The sequence below is a fragment of the Elephantulus edwardii genome, unplaced genomic scaffold (genome assembly GCF_000299155.1).
Source record: "Elephantulus edwardii isolate Elephantulus edwardi_28Jun2011 unplaced genomic scaffold, EleEdw1.0 scaffold00184, whole genome shotgun sequence".
Lineage (NCBI taxonomy): Eukaryota > Metazoa > Chordata > Mammalia > Macroscelidea > Macroscelididae > Elephantulus > Elephantulus edwardii.
Window position 1 is genome coordinate 2,737,931 of NW_006399934.1, and position 11,955 is coordinate 2,749,885.

At 47.9% G+C, this 11,955-nt stretch overlaps 1 protein-coding gene across 1 annotated transcript; it reads left to right on the top strand.

Annotated features, from left to right (window-relative positions):
• The first annotated feature begins 4,229 nt into the window (after positions 1-4,229).
• CDSN (corneodesmosin) lies at positions 4,230-8,276 on the top strand. The gene is made up of 3 exons (XM_006896208.1): positions 4,230-4,314; positions 6,676-7,120; positions 7,178-8,276. The coding sequence occupies exons 1-3, from the start codon at positions 4,230-4,232 to the stop codon at positions 8,274-8,276; spliced, it is 1,629 nt and encodes a 542-aa protein (XP_006896270.1).
• Positions 8,277-11,955: the final 3,679 nt, after the last annotated feature.

Sequence of the window (11,955 nt, forward strand, 5' to 3'; positions counted from 1 at the left end):
TTCCTCTCTACTCCCTTGCCTATCTGTGGCTCTCGTCTGTGACACTGTCTACTGAAGTGTGCCAATCCATCTTGATGAGCGTTTTCCTCTGACTTTCTAATTTCCTAAGCATGCTGGCCTTCTTCAGAGGCTGGACTTTGCTGATAATATGTCTGAAGTATGTGTGATGAAGAATTACCATCCTTGCTTCTAAGTAGTATTCTGGCTGCACTTCTAAGCTGCATTTGGTTATTCTCCTGGCAGCCTATGATGTATTCAATAGTCTTTGCCAGCATCCTAATTCAAAGACATCAATTATTTATTTGTTTTTCTTTTTTATTCATTATCCAACTTTAAAATGTATGTAGTGTTTGAAAATACCATCGTCTGAGCCAGATACAACTTTATCCTCAAAGTTACAACCTATTGTTATGATTATCAACAATTTCTCCATTCCTCCACCTCATTGTTCTTCTGCTTACATGGTCCTCATGATAACTCAAGCCAGTAACTTCTTTTAAATTCTTCCAGAGCCCTGAGTCTGAGCTACCTGTCCTCCTCATTGTTCAAAGCCTGGAAAACTCCTACTATTTCCTTGAAGTCGAGTGACCATGGACTTCTAGCTTGCTCTCTATGTAGCTGGCCTGCAGTTCCTGAAAGACAATGACAATATCTTCCTAGTCATTGCACCTTGCAAAGCACAGGACTATGAACTTGGTAAAACAGTGCAAGTACAGAAGGCAGTGGGCTAGAGTGAGTAGCATCTGTCTACTTCATAAAAAGAGAGAGAGAGAGAGAGAGAGAGAGAGAGAGAAAAGGACCCCCCCAGGGTCTGGCCTCCAGAAGGCTCTTGCTTTGAATTTGATTTTCTCTGCTGGGAATAAATTGCCTGTGTCCCCTCCCATCCAGTCCACTCATTGTACTGGTCACTCGCTGGCTGTACTCTGGCTTAGGGATAGACTCTGAGGCTGTGAAAAGCAGCAGATCTGTCTGCGCTTCCATGGGCATCATCAAGTGAGAGAGTCTTCCAGAAGGTGACCTCTGCCTGGGAAGGAGCACAGCGGTTATAGAGCTGGCCTGCTAACCAAAAGGTTGGCGGTTCCAACCCACCAGCTGATCCTGGAGAGAAAGATGTGACCAAAAGATTGGAAGACCTGTAGGGCAGTTCAATCTATCCTACAGGGTCATTATGAGTCAGAATCCACTTGATCGCAGTGAGTTTGGTTTTCTGGTTTAACCTTGGCCTGTCCTTTCCTTGCCACCACATTAGCTTCAGGTTTTCACTGCTTGAGTGAAGAGCAAGTTTGCGCAGTGGGACACTGCAGGTAAAATTTGGGGAGCAGTTAGGATCTCAGCTAGAAACAGGAAGAGTTAGCTCAGTGGGGTCCAGATGTGGGGAAGATCATGGAGGAACAAGGCTGACCAGGGAGGGAGGGTGGAGAGGAGTGGGATGGTCAGGAGAGGACAGAGCGGCCAGGAGGAAAGCAACAAGAGGAAGGAATGTGCCCGAACTCGAGAGTTGTGTGGGAGGAGGGAAATTTGGCGGGAGGCCGAGAGAGACTGTGCCTCCTCAGCCCTGGCCCTCTGACAGCACCTGAGAGGAACGTGAGGAAGAAAACAAGGCAAACTTTGCCACCTCTGGCTGATTGGGGAAGTTTGTGTTGGAAAAGAATATCCAACCCACAGGTCCTGCTGTTCCTCTGCCCTCCTTCTCCTCACACTTGCGAATGGGTTCCTGACCCAGCTCTCCTCTGTCACTCCCCTCAGAGCTCCCAGGTTTCTCCTAAGTCCCTGGAATGGATGGAATGTGGGATGAAGCCAGTGCCTGAGAGTCTGAGAGGAACGGACTTGAGGCGGGGAGGGACACTATTGACGTTTGGAAAGATCAACACTATACTAAATGGTACCTCATTCACATGTTGGTGTCTGTTGTTCTTTCTGGGGGTAGAAAGGGAGCCTAGGAGATACTTTCAGCATCTGCTGGGCCGGGTTCTCAGGAGACAGCAAGCCTGAAGCTGTGGGGAGAACCCAAGCTATTTGCTTCCTGCAGTGGGAGGAGGGAGATGAGGTAACTTAGGGGAAGTATTTACTGAGGAGGACTACAGATCTTGTTCCCAATCATCTTTCTGATCATATCACATTTGTGTTTCACAAAAACCCTACAAGACAGGCATGATTGAAAATGCAACAATTCATATTTTCACTATAAAATATTAATGGAGAAAATAAAGTTCAGAAAGTTTCCTCAAACCTAGGGGCTAGCTAGCTGCGGCTTGAATCCAAGTCATCCCAAATCTAAAGCAGATGGTGGTCTTTATTGTTAGGAGCTGTTGGGTGGACTCCAACTCATATAATATATCATATATCATATATCAATCATATATCATATATCATATCATATCATATCATATCATAATTATCACTCATAGGAAAAAACAGATGGAAATCTTGCGTGATCCTCACAATCTCCACTGTGTGTAAGACCGTTGTTGCAGTCCCAGTGTCAAGCCATCTCATTGAAAGTCTAATCTCCTTCATCAAGCCTCTGCTTTCCAAGCATGATGTCCTCCTTCAAGGACTGGACCCCTGACAATATATTTGGCCCAAAATATTTGAGAACAAGTCTCACAATCTTTGCTTTTAAGGAGCATTCTTATGGCACTTCTTCCAAGACAGACTTGTTTGTTCTTTTGGCAGTCCGTGGTATATTCAATACTCTTTGTCAATATCACAACTCAAAGACAATTGCACACTACATTAGTTTATATGAAGGCCCTTACATGTGAATATTTACTTTTAGACTGAGTAAAATGAAATAAAGCGAGACATTCAACTCCTTGGTTATACTAGCCCCATTTCAAGTGCCCAGTAGCCGTATGTGGCTAGTGGCTACCATACTGGACAGTGCAGATATAGGGCATTTTCATCAGTGAAGAAAGTTCTATTGGACACTGTTGCTTTAGAGTCAAAGACGGGTCAGGAGTAGAGAGAAAGAGCCCAGTTCATGGATTTCTGGAAATGGAGCTGCTTCTTTAAGAAGTCTGATTACATTGTGCAAATAGAAGAGGGTTCATGGAGTGGGGGCTCCCCTGAACGGTCATCTGGGGTGAGCCTGGATAAAGGGAGAGATCCTCTTGACCCGAATCCTGGCCCCTCCCGCCCTTCCCTCCGATACTGGCACCCTTGGCAATACAAGTGAGCAATTAATTGGCTGGGGTGGGGCCTGGGTCGAAGCAGAAGGGAGGGGAAGGCAATGGAGGAGAAATCAGCATCCTCTTCTTAGGTCCTGGGCTCCAGGCTGCCAATCCTGACTTTTCCTCATCTTTCTGGAGCCACTGGAACTCCCTTATCCCACCCAAATGTGAGCTGGCTGCTTCCTGTCCACTCATCCAGGCTGTGAGGCTGGCTAATTGCCTGCAGGGCCAACACCTTCCCAATTTGGCCTTATTAGCCTCTTGCTCAGGGTCACCAGCCATGGAGAAGGGACTATGAGTGACCTGTGAGTAACTGAGACCCAGCTCTGACAGGGTCCCCTGCCCAGGCCTGCCCTCAGGCTGAGGCTCTGGCATCCAGCACCCTTAAACTATCCCTGGCGCTCCAGAGAGCTGTTTCTAGGAATGTGGGGATTTAGTTTTGGAGAACAAAGTTCAATCACTAATGGAGCACAGAGAAGGTGTGACACAAGCTGGGTATTGGGCAGAGACTCGAGGAACAGATCCTGCCTGAAGAAGGAGCGTGGATGTTGGGTGACAGGTTCCCATGGGAAATGGTAGGACCAGGGGCTGTGAAGGAAACCTCAGTGTGTTGTAATCCTGGGCTGAGGTGGGATGGAACAGGTGCCTGGGTCTGGAAGAGAAAGGTGGAATGTCTACGTCTTCAGGGAGGATGGGCAAGAGCCAGGTGACTAGGACCCGTGGCGAGAGTGGCGGGCTGAGAGTGGGTGGCCGCTGAGCAGTTTCCATGTTGGGCAACCCACGAACGAGGGAGCCAGAGGCAGTCCAGTCAGGTGGCAGGAATCGCTCAGCCTGCGTGGCCATGTGTACCCCACACTGCAGTCACCACTGCTGCTGAGTCTGCAGATGCTCCTCAGTGATTGCTTTGGCTCCTCCCAGCCACGCCAAGTGCCCTCGGGCACCAGTCCCTCCGCCTCTCCTCCCCTGCCCACAGTGACTCCTGCCTGGAGAATGTCCAGCCCTGCCATAAAGGACCGTGTGGCCGCGAGCTGCTGTCAGTCAGTTGCACGGTCCAAGATGGGTTTCTCTCGGGCACGCCGGACAGGGCGTGTGGGAGGGCACGGGATGGTGGCGCTGCTGCTGGCTGTTCTCCTCCTGCCAGGTAGGCGGCCTGGGGCCCTGGGAGTGGAGGGAGCTGGAGGGATGCTCATATGGGATGGGAGAAGGTTGGGGGATCCTGTGTATGAGAATGGTCGTTGGGGGTTGCAGTGAGGAAGACTGTGAGGGTTCTGGCTTCCAGTGCTGGAATCTTGGCCTGCCCCTCACTGCCTTGTCACTTCAGAAGAGCTATTTAAACCTGGAAAGCTACAGTTCCTGAGACTCTAAAACTGGGCTAATAATAACATCAAGCCATAACTTCTCTGTGAGTCTCAGTTAATGTAAATGCCATGTGCTTTGTAAATTCTGAAGAGTTACATAAATGTTAATTCTTGTGCTCCAAGATGAGGACCAGACACTAAGTAGTAATAATAACAGCTACCGTTACAAAGAGTCCTTTTTATGTGCTCTAAGGGAGCTCTGGGGGTACAGCCCATTGGGAAATGTGCTGCTAACCCCATTGGTGGTGCCTCACTGTTGGTTCAAATCAACCAGCTGCTCCAGTGGAGAAGACAGACAACCTCTCTCTGTGTGATAGACCTTTGAAAATCTGCTGGAGGGTCAGCTGTGAGTCAGTTCTGACTCAAAGGCAGTGAGTTTTTATGTGCATACTTCTTATCATGACACTAACTGTGACAGAAGATTTATTATTCTCATTTTACAAATGACAAAGGAGGTTAGGACACCAGCTGATGATCACAAAAGTTAGAAAACAGGAAAGGCAGGATTCAAACTCAAGCTGGGTGACTCCAGGGTTTGTGCTATTGACCCTACACCTTTTCGGAATTTCTGTGACCTTCTCCATAGACAGGTCAATGGAGAGAGGGGCTTACAATGTGTGGGGTGGGTAGAAGAGGAGAGAAGAAATGTTTGTTGAATTAGTGCAGTGGAATGACGAAGCAGTGGACAGAGCAGCGGTTTGGCCAGAGGGATCTGCAGAGTTTGAGGAGAGAGTTGTGGACATCATGGATGATGCCCAGGGGTGTCCTGGGATGATGGAGAATAATTTATTGCTTTACAATTTCTAAAGCATCTTCCACAAAGGTTCACTCACAGCCTCACAGTAATGATGAAAGGAGGGTTGGACATATTTGACCTCTTTGGATGTATAAACTGAAGCTCAGAGAAGTTTAGTAATTACCCAATGACAATACCATTTGGGACCTGAGGGGTTGAAGTGGACAGAGGAAACTCAAGAGAAAGAGGAGAGGAAGCATTGGGGTGTGTGTGTGTGTGTGTGTGTGTGTGTGTGTGTGTGTGTGTGTGTTTAAACTGAGCCTAGGGGCTAATGTGAGAGTCAATTAAGAGTGATTCTCCCACCCCAAGGGTCTGGGTGGGGGACAGGCAGGTAGGTGTTTGTATGTGATGGCTGGATGGGGAGGGAGAGAAACAGATAATGGTCAGCAGCCTTGGAGGAGGCCTCCCTCCTGATGTCTCTGGGCCATGTCTGTGAGTGTGGGGGTGTCTCTGGGTGTGGCGTCCTGTCATGCTGGTACCGGCAAGTTCTGAAGCAATAGGTGGGTGTCCCCATGTCCTGGCCCCCACCCAGCTTTACTGGCAGACCAGAGTTGACACTGGGAATGGAATTTCCTGGACCCCTTCTCCCAGGTCTGGACTCTTACTGTAAGCTGGTGATTGAATATTGGTCCTCTGCTTGTCCCTTATTTCAGACCCTTTGCCACTTGGTTTCTCCTTTGCCAGCATTTCTCATCGATTCTTTCTTCCTTTCTCAGCCCCTCATTTTTTTTGTCCCTTGTCTTTTTCCATTTGATCCCTTACTCTCATCCAGAATTTACTTCCTGAGGAGAGATGCCCTCATTTTTCTGTCTCCTTCTTTCCAACTCTGTGTAGGGTCATTCCTTCCAAACCTGTTGGTTCCTACCACTTCTCTATTCCTTCTTGTCTTCACCTTTCATTTCCTAGACCTCTCACTCTGGGACCCATTGTCTTTTTTTTCCTGGTACAACTTTGAACTCCTTGCCTCTTCAAAGCATACTTGTCTTTATTCTGCCATTTCAACAGGGTCAACATTCAGTTCCCCCACTTTCCCACCCCAAATCCTCCTTGAAGTCATCCCAGGAAAAGTCAGAGTGGAAGGTGACTATAGTAGGTGGCAGGGGACGGGGAGAGAAAATCTCTCTGGCCTTTGTTGTTGTTATGTGCTGTGGAGTCTGAATCAACTTGTAGCTGATTCTGAGTGGCTTTTCAGAGACAGTAAATTGCACAGAAGGAGATTGCCCATCTTTCTTTCATGGAGCATCTGGTGGATTTGAACTGCATACCTTTGGATTGGCAGTACAGCTCCTACGACTAGGCCACCAAAGCTCCTTTTCTTGCTTTTAATAACCACTCTTTTCTTCCCCAGGGACCTTGGCTAAGAGCATCGGGACCCTCTCCGACCCCTGCAAGGACCCTACTCGTATCACCTCTCCCAATAACCCCTGTTTCACTGGAACAGGTGGTTCCAACAGCCACAGTAGTTCCAGCAGTTACATTTCTAGTTCCAGTGGCTCCAATGGTGGCTCCAGTGGTGGCTCCAGTGGTGGTTCCAGTGGTGGTTCCAGTGGTGGCTCCAATGGTGGCTCCAGTGGCGGCTCCAGCAGTTACATTCCCAATTCCAGTGGCTTCGGTGGTCAATACAGTAGTGGCTCCAGTGGTTCCAGTGTCTCCAGCAGCGGATCCAGTGGATACAGTGTCTCCCAGGGTAGTTCTTCAGGATCTTTAGTATTTAAGCCAGGAATGATGCATCACCAGAACAGCTATTCCTCTGGATCCAGCTCCGCTCTACAAAACCCATCCAACTTCCCCCAGTCCGGAAGCGCCCAGCAGTCTGGAAGCGCACAGTCTGGCTCAGCTCTTCCCACCAGCAATGGTTCTTCTCGAGTGGTAATAAGCTCCTCCCAAAAAGGAGCAGGCTCGAGCTCTTCTATTTCCCAAACAGCTTGGGTTTCCAGCAGCGGTGGCCAAAAGGTCCTCTCCAACCAGCGCCCCTGTGGTCCAGATGTCCCTGATTCTCCCTGCAGTGGGGGCCCCATCATCTCACACTCTGGCTCCTCCTACATCTCCGGCTCCCACACTGTGTCAGGGGGCCAGAGGCCTGTGGTTGTGGTGGTGGAGCAGCATGGCTCTGGTGGTCCTGGAGTGATTCAAGGTGGTCCTTGTAGCAATGGAGGCCTTCAAGGCAAGCCCTGCCCCCCTATCACTTCTGTGGTAGACAAATCCTACGGAGGCTATGAGGTAGTCGGTGGCTCCTCCAATAGCTATCTGGCTCCTGGCATGACCTACAGTAAGGGTAAGATCTACCCTGTGGGCTACTTCACCAAAGAGAATCCCGTGAAAGGCTCTCCAGGCGTCCCTTCCTTTGCAGCTGGGCCCCCCATCTCTGAAGGCAAATACTTCTCCAGCAATCCAATAATCCCCAGTCACAGCTCTTCTGGTTCCAGCATCTACCAGTCTGGATCTTCTTTGCTCAATGTGTTCCAGCCCGTGGGCTCTGGTGGGGTTCAACCCTGTGGGACTGGCTTTGCAGGTTCCAAGGGGCCCTGCTCCTCCTCTACTTCTGTAGTCATCCACAGTGGTTCTAGCAGCTCCGGCAGCTCCAGTTCGTCCTTCCATCCCTGCGGTGGGGTTTCCCAGGGCCCTTGCTCCTCATCAGGCTCTGGCTCCCTCAGCGGCAGCTCCATCTCCCAAACCGGCAGCAAAGTCATCCTTCAGCCCTGTGGAAGCAAGTCCAGCTCCTCTGGCCAGCCTTGCATTTCTATCTCTTCCTCCTCATTGAGTGGGGGTCCTAATGGCTCTCCCCAGCCTGACCCCTCTGCTGGTGCTAAGCCCTGTGGCCCCAACAACTCTGGCAAGATCCCCTGCCGCTCCATCCGGGACATTCTGGCTCGTGTGCAACCTCTGGGGCCCCAGCTAGTTGACCCCAAGGTTTTCCTCCCTCAGGGTGAGGAGCCTGAGAGCTCATAATTCAGCATTTGCATGCGTGCACACGTGACACACACATCAGGCACATCGTCTTCTCAATTGGGAGATGTTTGGGGATCCAGGCATGGAGTCAGTTCAATTTCCTTCCACCATCGTTCTCAGAGAGATGCTTTGTTTAATTACCTAATGTGACACACTCTCCCTTATCACCTTTTGAAACCTCCATCTTCCCAAAAGAAGAGACTACAAATCCTAATCTCATTCCCTCATGTTTCCATTTCCACTGTGACGCCTTCTCTGCCCAATCACCCACCACCCCTTAAATTTTCTCTGCCATTTCTTTGAGATGGTACAATCCTTTGTCTAACTCCACCCATTCAGGTTCTTGACTGGGGAAACTCCCCGAAATGTTTTCAGAAGGTGGAGATCTCTATGCCTGGACAAGAAGTCACCCCATCCACTCCCTCTTTTCCAAATAAAACAACATTCAAATCATCATATGCACAAAGGCCAGCTTTCACTCACCTGGGGCCTAAGACGAACTCTTCACCATCTGGTCAACTGCATAACTACGGGGGACTGGTCCCACTTGCAAGGTCCATATGCACCCTTGGAAATGACTGTTTCTGAGTGCCCCTTTTTCCTGGTCCTGCTCCCTGACTGTTTGCCCACTTTGCCCCGTGTTCGGAAGTCTGTGTGGAGGAGATGTCAAGACATCCCTGGAGACCAGAGTGGTCTGCTTGCGCTCTCTGGATCCAGTGGTTCAATAAACTGTGTGAACTAGATGCTGACTTTGTATCTTCTTGGAGTTCTGGGTCTTCTCTTAGGTGATTTTCCTCTTTGCCTCTAGAGGTCCCCGTGTTCACTATTTTCATTAATTAGTTGGCCCAAGATTTCTCCATATTCTCCTTTCACAAAGGAGAACAATAAGTATTTGTTGAACTAAATGCAGAGGCTGCTACTCTCTCGTTCTTCCTCCCATTTCTTGTTGCTCCAGGAAATTAGTGCCCTGCTTCCTTTACCCCGTAGATAGACCTCCCCTCCCTCACCTCACCGTAGATAGACCTCCCCTCCCTCACCTCACCGCCAGATCGACCTTGAAATATTTCCTCTCCCTCCCACTCAAGTTCCCTCCCCTCTACCTTGAGTTTGTCTCAGCTTCTAGATGCCACACTCTCTGGAAGTGTTGTTTTCTGGGACACCTGGAACTTTGGGAAGGTCTGAGCTACAACAACCCAGACTGGATTCCTGCTGACTGAGTAGGAGCCCAGGCTGGTGTTGTTCTGGAAGCTGAGGGCGGAGAGAGTGAAAGAAAGAGAGGAATGTGACAGGGAGAGCTGTCATACCTGGTGACTCACTGGCTTGTCCACAGAAGGGCCCAGCCGGCAGCAGTCTGCTCAGAGAGAGCAGAGGCTCATGGAGCCTTCCACCTCCATGCTTCTGCTGCCTCTGCTGTGGTTCTAGACTGAGCCATGGCTGACATGATTCTTGGTGAGAAAGGGCAGAGTACCAGAGAAGAGAAGTAGAGGTGGTGTTCAGAGAAGAGAAGGAGAAGGAACGTGGAGAAGGTGCTTTGAGGATCAAGTGATCTGTCCTGAAGACTGATGTGGAGAGGGATTCTGAGGTTGAGGAAATCTTCACAACTCAAGAAGGGGAGACTGTGAGTTTGTTCCTATAGTAAGAACCTCACCCCAAACACAAGCCACCTCTAAGAACCTCTGCTTGGCTGTAAAGGAATTCTTCTCTATCTTGGCACCCAAATCATTCTCTCCTTTTAGGATAAGGTTGACTGACCACTGACACTTAGTGAACTCAAGCACAATGGAACAAGACTTCCCAGTCCCACATAATCCTGATAAGATGTCGAGGATTAATTGGACCATAGTGTTTTTCTATGTGGTCCATTGAGATGTCATTAGGTGATTTTTAATAGTGGATTATCATGCTGTTCCTCCTAGTCTACCTTAGTCTGTAAGCTTTGCTGAAGCCTGCTAAGAATTACAGGAACATTTAAGCCTGAAAGAAAAGTGGTGGCTTCACACAAGATGCCCTGTCTAGGAGGCAAATCTGAACCTCCAGCATGGAAGGTGAAAATATTACCACTGAGCCATTATTGTCCCTTGGCCTCAAATTTAGAGATGTTCTGAACAGAAGCATACTACATTGATCAGAAATGAATAGGCAGAAATGTTCTGTAGTTTTCTGTGTATACGTCTTTTGTGTCTCTAGTTAGGTTCACTCCCAAGTATCTCAATTTATGGTTGGTTATTGTAAATGGTATTGCTTTCTTGGTTTCCTTCTTTGAGTTCTCTTTGTTACTGTAGCAGAATCTCTCTGATTTTTGGATATTGATTTTATATCCTGCCACTATACTAAATTGGTCTACAAGCTCTGTGTTTTTTTTTTTTGTTTTGTTGAATCTTTGGGGTTTTCTATGTACACTATCATATCATCTACAAATAGCAATATGAACATTTCTGCAAGACACAATAAAAGATCTAAAAAAATGGAAAAATGTGCTTTGTTCATGGATAGGAAGACTCAATATTGTGAAATTGACAATCCTACCAAAAGCAATCTACATATTCAATGCAGTCCCAATACTGATACTAAATTAATTTTTCAAAGAGATTGAAAGGAAAAGTTTCAAGTTTATTTGGAGATGTAAGAGACCTCAAGTAAGCAAAACACTTCCGAGAAACAAAAATGAAGTGGGAGGGAGGTATAGCACTCCCTGACCTTAAAACCTACTACACAGCAATAGTAACCAAAACAGCATGATACTGGTACAATGACAGGCATATAGATAAGTGAAACAGAATTGAGAACCCAGAAATAGACCCAGCAATCTATGGCCAACTGATATTTGACAAGGAAATCACAGCTATCAAATGAGAAATGACAACCTCTTCAACAAATAGTGCTGGTAAAACTGGACTGCTACCTGCAGAAAGCAGAAGTGAGCTGGGCAGCTCAGCCAGCAGGAAGGGTTGTCTGAAGATGGAGCCTGACTCCAAAACAGTCCTGTTTCTGACATCACAGTTGAGTCCCTCCCTGTTTAGCATCTAGCAGCCACTTTAGGATTCAAGACAATTAGAGGCTTGTGGTTGGGAGTTGCCGGGAGGGAGTCTCCTCTAGTGTCTGGTGTGGTCAAACATTGATGGATGTTACAAAAGGGCGACTGCCCTCCTTCCATTGGTCAGTCTGGAGAGGAGCTCTCCACTCTTCCAATGGCCAGCTGGCAAGGGATAAGGAGCATAAACTTGGCTAACAACTAATGTTTAGATGTTGGAAGTCAGCAAGCCTAGGGTGGGACTTCCCAGGAACAACTAATGAAGGAAGCTTTTTATCAAAACATTTTATTATAAGAAATTTAAAACATTTACTAGAATCAATGTCTCTTTAGGTTTTCATCACCCAGCATCAAAAAAATATCAACACATGACCATTTAACAACAACCTTGAAATGTCCTTCTTCATTGTATTTGCTATGCTTCTGAAACTTGGACAATGAATAAGGATGACAGAAGAACTGATTCCTTCAGGTTGTGGTATTAGAAAAGAGTGCAGCAAGTCCCTTTTGTGCTTCTTTCTCCTCAGGTAGCCCCTCTCCCTCTGGGCCATACCTGGGGGTGCGGGTGTTACCCTTCCCAGTGTTTTTTATTCCTGTGGGGTTCACCCCAAAGTATTAAAAGTAGCTTTGTAAGTAAAAAAAAAGTTA

Excerpts from the sequence above, each read along its gene's own strand:
- CDSN (XM_006896208.1), top strand. The coding sequence starts at position 4,230 with ATGGGTTTCTCTCGGGCACGCCGGACAGGGCGTGTGGGAGGGCACGGG. Across the intron at positions 4,315-6,675 it reads GGCTGTTCTCCTCCTGCCAG|GGACCTTGGCTAAGAGCATC; the intron begins GTAGGCGGCCTG and ends TTTCTTCCCCAG. Across the intron at positions 7,121-7,177 it reads AACCCATCCAACTTCCCCCA|CAATGGTTCTTCTCGAGTGG; the intron begins GTCCGGAAGCGC and ends TCTTCCCACCAG.